At 39.8% G+C, this 16,192-nt stretch overlaps 1 protein-coding gene across 1 annotated transcript; it reads left to right on the top strand.

Annotated features, from left to right (window-relative positions):
* Positions 1–3,921: 3,921 nt before the first annotated feature.
* Positions 3,922–13,026, top strand: ankk1 (ankyrin repeat and kinase domain containing 1; the record flags this gene model as incomplete). Its single annotated transcript, XM_083913615.1, has 9 exons — positions 3,922–4,106; positions 4,367–4,649; positions 4,758–4,909; positions 5,189–5,238; positions 6,388–6,543; positions 8,968–9,092; positions 9,413–9,458; positions 10,721–10,961; positions 11,299–13,026. The coding sequence occupies 9 exons, from the start codon at positions 3,922–3,924 to the stop codon at positions 12,329–12,331; spliced, it is 2,271 nt and encodes a 756-aa protein (XP_083769741.1). The 3' UTR covers positions 12,332–13,026.
* Between the last annotated feature and the right edge of the window lie 3,166 nt (positions 13,027–16,192).

Below are 16,192 nucleotides of genomic sequence, written 5' to 3'. Positions count from 1 at the left end.
AAACTCCCTTAGCCCACACCTCTCCCACATCCAACAATTTCCAGGACTAACCGAAACAGACAATCTGACATTAAAATCCACTTAACGTAGTGATTGGTCTGTGTGCAGAGGAGTTAAAGTAATGAGGATTTCACATCCTCACCACAAATTCTGTAATGTTTTGTGTTTGTGTATGGCACTATGAATGCCTTACAGTGGAGACTGTCTGAAAGTGTGTTCCTTTATCTCCATATTTAAATAAGTATCATCTTTCCCCCATCTCTATGGAGGCAGGTGTCAATTTCCACAGCTATATCCAGAGAAATCAAAACAAATACTGCTGTATACTAATTATATAAGGTCGACATAACTTTTGATATGATTTGGCACTGTAAATAAAATTGAATTGAATTGAATTGACATTTCCAAGGTTTCAGAATTAGATGATTTGAACCGGCGCTCAAGGGGGAATATCTTATCTTACAATTTCTTTCTCTTACAAGCAAATATTAGACACCCTGTGCCTCTGCTGATCTACCTTGAATGTATATAATTCTGTATGAATACAAGTGGTAAAAATGTCTGCTAAGATATCGTCATAAGAATTTGATTAAACAACACTCAATGCCCTTGAGAGATACAAAGAAACCAATTAATATTCTAATCTGAAACACACAGCCTACATACACCAGCATTTACCACAGTATACTGTTGAAGATTGGACCTCAGTGCTCGCACTCTTGCATTATGTTTGTTTAAGTTGAGCACCTTCTGTTCACAGAATATATGGTTTAGAGACAATATATACAGTATTTAATCTTGTTAGTCGTTAGAGGACATGAGGGGCAATGAAAAAGCCTATTGCTCCAGCCAGTCAGCCAACGCGTGGGGGGTGGGGCCAACTGGCTGAGCTGAGTGACGTGGGTTCCATCAATGAAGACAGAAGTCTCCTCTCTGGTAGCCTATCAGAAAACCGATCACGAGCGCCTGGTTCTCTTTGGGACATGATCCTATGAGTCTGTCCTAAGTAATCGTGTGTTAGTGAAGCATGAAACTATGGCTGTCAGGGAATGTTAAGTTCATCCATTACCAAGACTACATTCTTTGAGAGAGATAGAGAGAGAGAGAGAGAGAGAGAGAGAGAGAGAGAGAGAGAGAGAGAGAGAGAGAGAGAGAGAGAGAGAGAGAGGGAGAGAGAGAGAGATAAAGGGTTTGGGTGTTTACATTGTGTTGCAAGGAATTGGTGCTTCGAGTAAATCAATCTATACAGTATTTACCAATAAAATCAACAAAACTGTGCAGATTCAGTGTACATGTATGATAACATCTTTGAGTTCTGATGTCTAAAGTCTGTGTGAAAAGGCTGTACACAAAAAAAAGTTGAAAAAAAACATGTTTTCAAGATTCTGCTCATGTCTTCTCTATCATTATCTAAAAAAAGTGAGCCTGTCATATCGATCCACAGTGTATTAGTGTGCTGCAAAATATTTCACCTTTAATTATATGAAGTCTCACACTAATATGTTTACAGCATTTTCCATTTTTTAGGATGTCTGCAACACAGACACATGTGATATGTCTAAATGCAAATCATCCCACAGATGTGCATCCTCCCCCTACCACATCCCTGCAAGAAAAGACAGCAGATTTAAAAGGAGCAAGAAGGGGTAAAATACCATTGAAATGGAGTTATTAATAAAAACTTTGAAATGAAAGCCTAAACAAAGAGCCACCTCAGAGCATAGAGGAAGAGAAGGTATAACTGCAGAATTCTGACCTGTAGCTTCTCTCCAAAATCCTAATGAATCTCATTTACAATTACAATTTATAAAAGCTCGAGAATAAGAGAGACGATGGAAGATTGACAGCTGCCTGGTGAGAGTTGCACACAATTGTAAGCTGGTGGCGGAGACTTGCGTCATGCTCTCAGCAGGGACCATATTGAATTTAAATGTGCTTTCTGCTATAGGAAGAATCCCATTGGAGATGGCCCAAATATTTATATGACTGCCAAAGCTAATAGTGATCTACAGGAACAACTTATTTAAGTGTGTGTGTGTGTGTGTGTTCGTGTGTGTGTGTGTGTGTGTGTGTGTCTATAAAACAAACAGAAAACATCATCAGCTCATGTCCCCAGATATATTTAGCCATTAAGAGGGTTGAATGGTGGTAAAATATAAGTGAGCGCCTATAATACAGAACAGCAGGTGGGAATAAGATGGAAGTTGGTAGACGACATCTTTGATTCCTCATCTTCAATGAGCATCCTATTACAGCAATCCTGTCATATAAGCCAGGCAGTTTATATCTGTTCTCTCAAATAATACCATGCTTTAATGATGCGGAAATATGAAATCCGCAATTTCAAGGTCTAAAGTCAATGTAGAAGACTGTAAATGTCTGCATACATTGGGAACTGAAATGGGGCAGACAACAGTCCCAACACCATCAGGAAATACACTTAAACTCAGCTTGCAGCTGAACTAAATTTAGAATTGATCCTTATTAGTTATGGATCAGTTTAGTGCGCTAAATATATTGCATAAACTGTTCTTTTCTTTTAATTTATAACAGACAATTAAATAATTCCCTTTTTGTTTTTTTGTTAAAAAACAATAAGCCTACACACACACACACACACACACAAATACACACACACACTCACACACACACACACACACACACACAACGCATGCACGTACGCACGTACGCATACACACACGCACGTCGTCATTTCAAAAGCTTTTAATCTCACTCATTGCAGGGACAACCAACCAAACGAGGCTGTCTAAGTGATTAATATGACATAAATTAAGCTTAGTTACGGCTAGTGTTACTGTAGGACTGTATTTACACATAATGAATGCTTTGCCAACTGAGTATCAAAGTCAAATTTCAACACATTTTAAGGCGATTTACTAAACCATTTAGGGCTGTAAATTGCAGAACTTTCTTATAATGCTTATTTTGACTCGGTTTGAATTATCCTAGATTGGTTTAACCCTTTCATGCATGATTTATTATAACCTCAGTCGTGTTTTTAGACGTGAACAAAATATTTAAACTTCATTTTTTTAAACATGTATTTTTTTCAGTTTTCACATGTCCAAATCGGGTGGGCAGCATGCATTTAAGTTTTCAAGTTTGCTACTAAATTAATGTTCTGGACATTGAGTAAAGCTCCTTTAAAGTACTTGGCCAGGAAAAGTGACTTATGGGAGTCTCCGCTGGTAAGAAGGCGCTGTATTTCATTTATTGTAATTCAGAAATCAAGTCATGTTTTGTAAACATCTGGGGAGTGCATGGGTTGTACGCACGCACACACACTCCATCCAGATAAAGATAAATGACATATTCTTAAAATCAAACTGCAGACCACTGAGCTGTTCCACTGGAGCTGCTGGGAGTTAAGTGCCCTGTTAAAGTAGAGTTTGATAGAAGTGGATGATTGTTCATTAGGCAGCTCATTTACTGTATATACAGACCTAAATTACAGTGAGCATATGTATCATTTCAACTATCATAACTGTTCGTGCTGAATCTACATATTTCTTATGCATTGCTTAGTTTTCTTTTCAGATGGATGTGAGTTCATCTTGAAATCGGAGGGGAAAGATAAAAAGTCATACTGTAAAGTATCTCTGAGACGGAAAGCTCAGTCAGGAGTATTGCCAGCTTAAAACCGGCTTTGCAACATTTTAGTGCAAACAAGTTCTGTGTCTCAGTCCCTCCCACATATGAGCAGTGTAGTATCTATGTGACTCCACATGCCTTTCACACAGCCAGCTGCCACTGCTTGGACTGTGTATCCATGTTCTACGACTTTCTCTTTCCATGAGACACAAGCTCGTGCGGTGCCAATGATCGATGTTTATCTGCAGGATAAACCCTGTTTATGTGAAGGATTAGACAGTGAGTGTGTCGAAGCGGAGCCCTGTGCTCATGGATTGCCTTGACGGATCCCCTGGGCAGTTCAGGAACTTCAAGAAGGACGACTTTGAGGCTGACTGGATTAAGGTAGCAGAATGCAGATTTGGTCAGGTGTACCAGGTCAATCTCAAGCTGGAGAAGGAAAAATGTGCCTTGAAAAGCTTTGACACAAACTCATGTGCAAACAACTTTTACAGGTGGGATTTAAATGATGAAAGCCAGCACACATTGTGTATCATCCTGCTGTTAGGTACAAGCAACTGTCTGAATTTACAGCAATTGCTTAGCATATTAGCACAACTGGGTTCTTTGAATTAATATTGACAAAGATTACAAAGATCTTTCATTAGTCTTTGCACTTTGATGTCGATGCTAACAGGAAAGAATGTTTCCTGTGGTCTAAAACTATTCAATGCCCAAAGCAACCCTCGCTGACCATTTTTTTTCTCCATCACAGGAGAATAATAAACGAGGCATCCAACATAGCCAAAGTGAAATCCAGGTACATTGTGTCCATCTATGGACTCTGCAGTGAGGCAACTGCTGTAGTGATGGAGCACATGAGTAATGGATCGCTGACCGATCTACTAGCCAGTCACACTTTGATGTGGCCAAAGAAGTTCCAGATGATTCATGAGGCCTCTATGGGAATGCATTTCCTTCACAGCATGAAACCTCCACTAATCCATCTTAACCTCAAGACATCCAACATCCTACTGGACGATTGTCTGCACGTCAAGGTCAGGCTAAGTGACCACGAAATTACAAGACTATTACAGGGATCTCTTGACAATTCTGACCATTGCAGAGCAATGTATGCTAATTGTATACTATGTTTTTCTACTAAGATTTCAGATTTTGGTTTAATCCAGTGGGAAGAGGGTATGAGCAAGAAGTTGTTTCTGGAGCATCTGACAGTAAGAGGGAACATAAGTTACATTCCTCCAGAGACCTTCACTCAGTACCCCGATCCTCCAGGAACTACCTTTGATGTTTACAGGTGACATGCTGAGGGCATTTAAAAATGTCATCATCAGAGTATACTGTATATATGTATACTATATCCCAAGTCTCTGGGGCATATTCTATATATTTAATTCATGCCTAACTCACCCTGTACCATTTTATATTCATTGGTTTTGTTTTATGTTCAAAAGTATTGTGCGTTTTGTTTTAATGGAACTATTGTTATGTAAAAGAGGGACCTCCACAGGATAGGTAGGATATGCAAAAATGAGAACGTTGTGACTGAAGTGCTTCTTTCTGCTTTGATCTACAGCTTTGGAATAGTGATGTGGGAGATTCTGACTCAGCAGAAACCATATGCAGGTACGGATGAATTCAATTAAAATGTATCCCATCGTCATATCAAATAGCGAAGAGTGAAGGAACACTCAACTCGATCACTTAAACAGCATAAGGATGAAGTCGTTTTCATCTCAGTGTTTGTAGAACTAAATTAAAAGCCTTAGCACGATGTAAGTGCATAGCTCACATCTATTCAGTATTTCATTGAAAAAACATGCTGAAACATATACAGATGCAGAGGTCACAATAATAGGCAGGAGCATGTCCGACATCCTTCAAATTAATTCACACTACTCATCAAGTCACCGTGAGGTTGTTTTCCCCTTAAAGCAACAACCCTTTATTTAAAAATGACTGGAACTTAGATCATAAATTAACTGTTTGTGAACCTTTTTGTGTGGACTACACTTCAGCCCTTGTCAGGTATAATTGATCTAAAAGCCACATCTGAGACCTAATATATTGTTTCATTTACTTAAACATAACTATAAGTAAACCTTTTAAAGACATTGTTTGACATTTTGGGAGATTTTATTGGCTTTCTTGCAGAGAGTTGTATGAGATTCCACTCTCATGTCTGACCACCAAACATGAAGCTACAGCCGGGAGATGGTTAGCTTAGCTCAGCATAAAGACCTGTCTAAAGCTAACAAAATTGACCTACAAAGTATAAAAACCACAACCTGAAACTATCCCTTTAACATAACAAACAGGTAAACATGGTGAGTGTGCCCTTTGTGTCTAAGGGCGCACTCACACTTGGTCCAGATGATTCGGGCCGTGGCTTGATTACCCCTTGATTATATTATATTTTCGTCTGACCAAAACACTCCACCTCTGCATCAAACGGCCGCAAAACCTTTGGCGGCATCTTTTTAAATGTCCATTGTGGGGAACGTGGTATAAAGATCTATATAAAAAGACATCATGACTGCCGTCATTGCTCATGCTAGTATGCGTGCACATGCTCATGCTCGTAAATGTACATCTGTGCTTTACTAAAGCCCACCTCTCTCAACTGGGCCGCGATCGGGGGGCGGGCCATGCCTAGGCACGGAACAGTTGTACTCACACTGGTCAAACAAAGTAGAATTGAGCCGTAATCCGTGCTTGGGCGCGGTACAAATAGATAGTGTGAGTAGGCCCTAACATCTGTTTTGTGGTCCCCAGGGTGCAGTATGACCACAGTGCTCTTACAGGTGTCGTATGGTAAGAGACCCTGTGTGGAGAAGATACCTGAACCGAAGCCCTGTGAGTGTGATCAGATGATCAGTATCATGAGGCAGTGCTGGGACCAGGATCACACGAAGAGGCCAGAGTTCTCAGGTTCTCAAAAGTCAAAAAGCAAAAAAACAAGTTGAATTTTTTTCAGGCAACTTTCTAATTTGTATTTAAAGTTCTCAGTGAACTGTCTTTCACTGAGTTCTCAAAGCTATTGAGCTGGTACTTAAACAGAGAAAGCTGATTTCCCAAATGCATTGCATTGAAAAAGACCAATCTCTTATAGACAATGAGATTTACCAAGTAATATAACAGAGAAGGGTTCCGGTCACTCAAAATCTTGCAAACGTGGACACAAGACAGACGTTCAAATACAAGTTAAAGTTCACTAAGCTTGAGGAAAACATTCTCCAGTATCCTTGGATAATTAAATACGAGAATTTTAGGTCCTGTGTCCACTGAAGCATTTTCTTCTGAGGCCCGCAGATTTTTTAAAAATGCTTTCCAATGGGAGTGCCACATGTGTTTTTCTGTGGTTGCAGAGAGTTGAAAAATATTCAACTTTAGGTAAAATTCTGTGTTCATCCATGTCACTTTTTACAGTGTGGAAGGAGAAATACCACTAAGACCAACGGATTTGAGGTAATTCTAAATTTCCATTGTGGACTAACTAAGAACTAACCATTAACCATAAGCTAACCCTAGTGGGTTAACTAAGAGAAAAATGGAGAGATGTTCCTCCAAGCTGATGGCCTCCTGGTAATTTGTGCCTCTCCTTGATATGGAAGGTCCAATTTTCCTTGTTTTTCTGCAGCGGATATTTCATATCATAGCAAGTTTCTCAGCTGAAAAAAGAACACTGTGCCTCTGATGCGCTCTCAAGCACTCCCAGCTGTGGGTTTTCAGAAGAGTGCCTGACATTTTTAGCTGTGAAAAAACACTTTGGTGGACACAGGGCCTTAAGGCTTATTTGTACAAAGACTGGTTTATCGCCTGCTTGCCCTACAGATACAAACAAAATACATCTGGGAAAGGATCCTAACATGCACAATCTTGTCTGCATCCATAGAGGTATGATGTGTTATTCATCAAATTTGTCTGATGTTGTGCTGTTGTGTTGATTGTTAAGGGTGGGGGACAGGGGATGTTCAGGGGGAGATTTCCATGAAAGTAGTGTCCATAATCTAAAACAGGGAATCTGAAGATTCATTTGAGATGAAGCTCAGCCCTGGTGTCAAGGTTTCTTAGTCATTGATCAGAAATTAAAAATAAGTAAATGGTATAAGGGCTTAGTGCATTCAATTTTTAATTATTATTATATTTTAATTATTTTTAATCTTGAGGAACGCCATTAAATAATCAGTGCTGTGATTTTGTTTGAAATACTTTTGACATTTGGAGATTTATTTGCATTTTTCAGTGACTGGATGGCGAAAACATCTGTTCTGTAAACTGCTCAGAAACCCCCTTAATGCCAGTATATCATAGAAATATGATACATCGTCTGAATGCCTGAGGTCTCTAGTCTGTGGTTTTAAAGTTTCATGAGGCTATGATTGTCCTAGAGGTCACAACAGCTCATTTTATACAATGAGCTCAAGTTTAAAACAACAGTCTCACTAAAATGAAATGGCTACTATGGGGACATCACACCTGACTACAATTGGGCTCATTGAATTGACAAGAGTCTTAACTTTCTAGACATAACCAATTTATGCAATCCAAGACTTTTTAGGGACCCCAGTCTGCATATGAAAATACTGTGGATAAAACAACACATTTGTACTGGATGAGAAAGCTGCATTTTTGCCCAAAACTGCATGAGATTAACATAAAAATGGGTATGTCCGTAAAGGGGAGGCTTGTTGGTACCTATAGAACCATTTTTCATTCAGATATTTTAACGAGAAATTGCATTATTTTGAAAAAGGACATGCCAGTTTTTCCCTTGCCAAAATCTAGCCTAACTTTGGAGAGACAAAAATGTGGCAAACAAAGCAACCATGCTGTCCCCTTTTGGATTGTATGTAATTATCAACACTGAGTTATGCTTATAGAAAACACATTATCCTGCATGTAATTCTTAGGTGGAATGCATAAATTGAAGTGAGTCACCTTGTTTAGATAAGCACTTATGGCTTGAGAAGTTTTGTTAAAGTGTAGCAGTGGTAGACTCGGCAGACTTCTGATGCTCCAAGCTCGATGTACGGAGGGAAGCCAGACACCATTCACAGCCCACACTGCCACGATGCAGGACTTGATTTAAATCAGCAAAGTATTTCTTAGAACCGCGGGGGATGTTTATTCATAAATATCAATGATTACAATTTAGGTTCACAAAAACTCACTGCAGAAATAATTTACGTGTAATTCATGCATGACCGCTCATTTTCTATATTGATGCAATTATGAAAGGATCCCACTGGGGTTTGGAGTTGTGAGTCTAGGAATACATTTGTTTGATTAAGTAAATTAATTACAGACTGCTGTTACTGCTGCTACTTATAATGACTGCTGTTTTGTTTGTAGACACTGTGAGGAAAACAGAGGCTCTGAGTGAAGCCCTGAAGATCCCAGGACCATCCCAATACTACAAAAACGGCGACGAGGGACAGAAATCCGATTATCCTTGGCTGGTTTCCCCGATACATAAAGTTAGTCCTGCTACTCTGCTTAAATGGAACTGTAGAGCTCCTAATGGAAAGGTTTTAGTTTTGCAGTCCAAATGCTCAGTCAAGCAGTGCGGGAATGAGGAGTAACAGATAAGACTATACAGAAGTGCAGCGAAAATGCACAGGGAGCAAGATGCCTGAATATTAATTCATATAAAATATTCTGTAGCTGGTTGCTGATTCATCCATTCCCTTGAACACAAATGCTCACATATTGATTGCTTTATGCACAGATTAACCACTTGTGACAATTGATGTCACAGCAAATAACGTTTGTAACATTTCTCTCTTTTACATTTTAGATTGCTTTGCCTGAGATGCCTGACCTTCTCTCAGATAAACACAAAGGTAGAGTAGGATGGCAAAGAATGTTCTATGCAGTACAAAGCATGTATTGCTGGCACTGAAGAAGTGCTATGTACACTGCTGCCACGTTTGATAGGTGTAGGGAATCTCTGGGTGTCTCACGATGCAATTTCGATTCTGATTCTTAGGGTCAGGATTCAAGTTGAGGATCGATTTTAGATTCAGAATGATTCTTGATTAAAAATCGATTCCCAGTTCATAATGATTCAAAATCGATTTTTGAATTTTTAGATGCTTCAGGATCTACTGGAGTCCTCTGCGAGCTTATAAAGACACTGCGGCAAATTTTGACATGAAAGCATAAGATTATATTTTATTTACTGAAAAGGGTATCAACTGATTGCAATAATGTAAACACAAAAAGGCAAATATATGACCAATACTCCAAACGCTATCTGGGGGTAAGAGTTTTATACTGCAAAGTGAGACAGAATGACAGTAAAGTGTTTACCTTCATGTCAGCTTGCGCCGAGCAGTTGCAATTAATTTACCATAAATGTCAAAATACAGGGGCACAACAAATATAGGGCCGGATGGTTTGACTACGGAGAAGTAAATGACGGCTCACTTGATCGCAGTCGGCATCCGTAGTATTGTCGAAGTACTTCACTTTCATTTTGCATACCTTGCATATTGAATGAAACGTGTGAAGCTCCGTCTTCCCTGGGGGTTGTAAAATACACTTTCCTTCCATGACGGGCGGGTTGGCAGTCACTGGCTCGCGGGCGGTAGTGCGAACGGTGAGATGGGGCAAAGAGTCTGTAAAAATAGATTTTTGAAAGTTATGAATTCATATGGATTCTTAGAAGATAACAATCGCGATTTTTACGTGAATCGATTTTTTTTGCTCACCCCTAATGTTTAATGTTATCTTTAGAACTGAAAAGCAGAGTCAACTATTGGAAGGAAGAATAAAATAAACATTAGTGCAGCCTCTTTGATCTATCTATAGTCTTTCCTTTTCCTCTGAAATGTGTACTAAATCATTAAATGGATAATTCATGGTACTTTTTATTGATCCTTTTAATGCCACTCCCCTTTAATATAAACGTATATATATATATGTTAAAAAACGACTGTATGATGTAGACTGAGTTCCACAGCTTCCAGGGGCTTCACTTCACAGCACAAAATAAGGGGGCTCAATAGAGAAATCATGAAAAAATAAAAGTTCCCTAGGGACCCTATTATCACCAATGCAGTTATTTTCCCCTCATTTAATGCCCTTTATTTTCATTTCACAGATGACAATCATGACAAGGACACCATTCTGTCTCTGCTGTGCAAAAGGGACTTTGGAAGTTTCAGAAAGTCTTTGAGAAAAGAACACATATACACTAAGTTTTCAGGTGAAAAGAGCCTCCTCCACTACACGGTAGCTAGCGGAGACACAGAGAGTGTCGAACGTGTCCTGAGTCTGGGTGCTGAAGTCAACTGTATGACTGCCAGAGGTTACACTCCTCTTATTATTGCTGTTCTGCAAAGGTCTGTATAAAAGTATATATTTTAAAAAATGCTTTTAAAGTGAAATAAGAAACATTTTTTTTAAATTGTCTGCAGTTCTAAGGTCAACCAAAGACTTTTTACCCCTTTATTCAAGTAAAATAAACAAGTTGACATATTAGGAAATAGATTATTTGCTTTCTCACATATTTAGATGAGAAGATTGATACAGTACCATTCTCCTGTTTGTAGGCTAGATCCAGAAGAATAAAGCTTAACTTAGTCTAATGACTTGAGTCTCTGCTGGTTGCCTGGCAACCTCATAGTGATGACTAAAAGTCAGTAATATTGTACTCTATGAATAAAACCTCTTTTCTAGGCTGCATGACATCATCTCTTTGTTGCTGGAACATGGTGCGGCTGCCACCCAGGGAGATGAGGACCAGTGGACAGCGCTCCATTTTGCTGCTCAGAACGGAGATGACAGGACTGTCCGTCTCCTATTGGACAAAGGAGCGGTTGCGGATGCCCAGGAAAAAGCCGGTTGGATGCCTCTCCACCTGGCCTGCCAGAATGGCCATGAAACAGTGGTGCGCCTGCTGCTTTCACGGCTGTCAGAGGAAGCAGTCGGCAGTCGGGAGGCACAAGGCAGGACGCCGCTCCACCTAGCCTCCGCCTACGGACATCCGGAAATCGCCAAGCTTCTCCTCTCTAAGGGAGCAGACCCTAACGCTACTGACTGCTCTCTCTCCACTGCTCTCCACTTGTCAGCTGAGGAAGGCCATAACAGAGTAGTCAGACAATTGGTGAAGAGTGAGGTGAATATTGACAGTGCAGACAGCAGAGGATACACTCCACTTCACCTGGCTGCTCTCAAGGGTCATACAGGCATATGCAGGCAGCTGTTGTCAAACGGAGCCAACCCAGACTGCAGGACCCTTCAAAGCTGGACTCCCATGCACCTGGCTGCCCTAAGGGGACATGAAACCACGGTGGTCCAGCTGGAGAGTCAGGGTGGTTGTGTGAACAATGGCGGGGAGAATGGATGGACCCCGCTGCACCTCGCCTGCCACCAGGGTGAGCCGGAAGTGGTGGCAAAGCTCCTGGCAGCCAAAGCTGACCCAAACGTGTCAGAGGACAGTGAAGGATGGATGCCACTACATGTAGCTTGTACCAGTGCCAGTTTACCAATTGTCGTCCATTTGATATCACATCATGCATATGTCAATGCACTAAATTCAGGAAAGGCAACACCTTTACACCTGGCTGTCCAGCATGGCAGTTTGCCCATTGTAGAAGCTCTGCTGCTGAATGGAGCAGACAGGTCTCTGCTGGACTCTTCTGGATGCACAGCTCTGAATGTGGCCCAGAGGTGTGAAAAATGGGAAATAGTGCAACTACTGCAGAAGTAGTTGTGGTGAAAGCAATATAAATGGACAGAAAAACCCGATGATGGAAAAATAGCATCTACACACTATATACAGTATATTGATTACCACCAGTGATGATAATGAAAACATCAATGACACAGCTAGAATACTAGCATCCTTCTTGTTAAGCAGCTTTAAGCAAGATTTAGATGTTTTTTTCTCTGTTAAAATGGATAATTATATTTAAATTAAATGATATACACAATTATAATTAAAAAGCATTAAGACTACAACTCTGCATCTATCAATAACACAAATGAAAAATAGATGTTTCCAAAGTGTGTTATAATGAAACAAAACAAGAATCCAGTTTACAAATACGTCTTGCTGTTTTCTGATGCCAAATCACGTATAAAAAGTAATGACACAAACAATTCTACAGGGACATTATAGTGTAAAATGGGAGGGAGACAACACATTGTGTAAGAATCAGTTGAAGTACTCAATAATGACAAAACATCTCTCTGAATCACCTTGCTTGCTTGCTTACATTTTCCTGCTAAATGCAATTAATGCTGCCGCCACATATGGATGAAACTATAAAAGAGCTGCAGTTATAATGATTTATAGAGACATTTATTTCATTAAACCTGAGGCTTTATGAATGTGTTGTGATTCATAATGGCAAGAGAACTAGTGGATTACTGTGACTGGCATCACCTAGATGTCTCCATTGAACTCTCGACTATGGCTGCATGTATGCTTTATGACAAGGCAAGGTAACTGATTATCAGCCACTCCCTGCAGGCTGTCCAGCTTATGCTGCCCTCATTTACCACAGTGACACCCTATTAAATAGAAATGAAATGCATGGATTCACATTCTCTTTTGACCTGAGCCTTCACAGGGTTTTCAATGGAATCACAAGAGACTAACTCTGATAGAGGTGCGGGAGGTGAGCCGAATCAAATTACTGTAAGTGTAGCAGAGCAGACTTAAGTTGGACTCAGACTGATCTTAGACGTTTATGTCTTCTTTTTTTTTAGTTGCGAAGTGAGGGTGTCATTTTTAAATCGTTATTATAATACAGACTTTTATTTTTTTGCTCCATGAACCCTTTGACCCTCAGTATTAAGTGCTGTTTGTTTTGTATGTATCCCAGAGTTAGGCATTTTTAAATGTTTGAATAACAACAGTGAACCATCCTTCCACCCTCTTCTAATCCTAGGGGGGATTAGACTAATTGGAAAAGGCATAGGCAACTGTCTGTGTTGGAAGTTTAATGCCCACTAAAACACTTGCCTGTGGCGGTTCAGCTGACCAGTGCACTTTGTAAAACCAACCCACTGACAAAAAATGCTTCAAGTGTAGAAGTACAGACTTACATAAACTTTAGCCTCAACTAAAACCTAACAAACCTACACTGAACTAGGTGTGGCTTCTTCACAATAATACACTAAAGCTATACTATTAAAGGTTTTTACTGTGAAAGGTGAAAGTTTATTTACATTAACAGTATGGTTATATTGCTTATTCTCTCTAGTTACGTGCTCTGGCTGCATTCCTTTCGTGTGGCCCTGTTTGCACTTGATTTAAAAATGTGTTTCTGTGATCCAAACAAAAGTGGACGGCTGAGACATATTCACCTTTCATACCTGTGTTTATCATAGGTCTCCAGCTGACCACTGTTGTTCACATTCCGTTACTGCCTGCGTCACTTCAACTAGAGGGTCAAAGGGCCCCACACCCAATTATTTCCACATTCGGCAGTCACGTTGCAGTAGTGTCGGTACAGCTGGAGATAAGGCTGTCAGCAGAATCCACACATCTCTTTCCAAATGGAAAAACAATACACAGTCTTGCAACACTTTGGCCAACTGATGATATGTTTACCTGAAATGTCCTTGCATTGCATACAAACTTGTATAAAGCGATGTCTGAAACTAAGGGTTCAGTTTATTTGTATATTCTTTTTAGATGGCTATCAGAGACAGCACTCAACTGGGCTGCCTTACATTTAGACAAACACATTCCTGAGGTGCCTGACAAGTAAAGTACATGCTGACCTTGGTCTAACTGTAATGTATCCACTAGAGTTTGAAAAGCAGCTATCACTTTTCTGAAAAGAGGCTCACTGGAAAGGAATGCGTATTTCAGATTGGGTAGGATGATTTATAGTTGAAAGTTTACTCTTTACTGCAGCATCTCCCATTTAAAATTTATGAGGCCTTCAGTGCCTCAAAAACCACATTTGTGTGATTGTTATCTACAGCAAACAGTCTGGCTACAATATAACATATGGGAATGACACATCTGTGGAATCCACCAAACTGTGTCATTGTCTAACCTGTCTAAAAGCGTTTTTATCCTCCCATCGTTGAAATGAAAAAAGCCTTTGTGTTTAACTACACCATTGTTCTACTGACAGTTTCTGAAAAATTAAACTCACTTTTCAAACAACATCTAATCAGACCCTACCTGAATCAATGGTGCTGCCCCAACCTTTTTACACATACGGTGACACATCGGATACCTTCTATCAGCAAGTAATTGGGTTTGCAGGCACCTAAACTAATTTTATTTTCTAATAGGGAGACAAGCAGGAAGAAGATAATGTCATCTAAGTTGCTAGTATAACAAACACCAGGAGCTATGGAAAGAAAGATCAGGGCTGCAATATTGTTTCTTTTTTTCTTTTGATAACTGTGTGTATGTATCATTCATATAAAAAAAAACATCTAAAGATGTTTCATCCACATTGTTCCCTTGCTTATGTGTTGTGCAATGCAATCATAGCAACTTGTTTTAAATTAAACAAAAACTTAATAAAACAGGTTCAAAATGACTACTGAATACAGCCACGGTGTATTTCCACCTACACACATTAAAGATGTGCCACTGAATTCAGAGGCTATAAAACTCATCAAGAGCAATTTGCATACATAATAGACAAAATTAGATAATTTGGATATTGGCCCGCTATAGAGGAGCTGTTACCAAAAACGCCCACTCTTCAGTCTGTTGAAGTGTTTAAGAGTACAGATTTAAAAATGCTTTTTTGTTGCACTCTTAAAAAGGTCTGTCTGACACTCAGAGCTCTCATCTTAATGATAGGACACAATCTGGCTACTTATCAGTATATTTAGCTTCTCAGAGGAGAGCCATTACACACTTTCTCTATAGCCCCTCTTAACTGGCAGGGTTAAACTCACCATTGAGCGGTGCCCTGTGGTGTTAAGCAGCTGCAATCATGACTGATGCAGCTGTGTCTTTTGATCAGCGTTTGCTGCCTCAGCAGGGCCAAGCAGGCATCTAGGCAGGAAACTCTGATTCTCGCCACGGTAATTGACTGAGTGATCTATTATCTCTCCTGAGGGTGATCTTTTTTTTTGGAGTTGTGATATTGAAATCATTTTTCGCCCTTGTCATCTCTTAGCGACCTCTCACTCTGCAATATGACAGTGGAGAAACAACCCAGCTCTAAATCCCCAAGGTTGTCGCTTGCTGCAAGTGACAAGTGCTCTTTTCACCTTGGTAACGCTCCATTCAGGTTTCTACGTGTAATCTTTTACTTCCTCATTGCATAAACACTTAAGTAACCGAAGAAAGAGCACACATTGGCTTTAGAAAGACGATTCTTAATTATTGCCTGGATGATTTAAATAGCATAATATATTCCTAAACTACAGAATTTATTGTCAAAGCTAAAGCATAGACCTATTGCAATTAAATGGCCATGTTTTTTTTCAGTGTATTCATATTATTCCCTCAGCCTTTCCTTTGAGTTGTCATGTTCTTGTAAAATGATTAATGGTTCCCACTCCTATCTCCCACAGAAACCCCCTCCCAACACTTTGCACTATTTTAATAACCTACACAGTAGACTTGCATAGTTTCAAAGCA

The sequence above is a fragment of the Echiichthys vipera genome (genome assembly GCF_963691815.1).
Source record: "Echiichthys vipera genome assembly, chromosome: 5".
Lineage (NCBI taxonomy): Eukaryota > Metazoa > Chordata > Actinopteri > Perciformes > Trachinidae > Echiichthys > Echiichthys vipera.
This window is presented reverse-complemented; position numbering and strand designations above follow the sequence as displayed.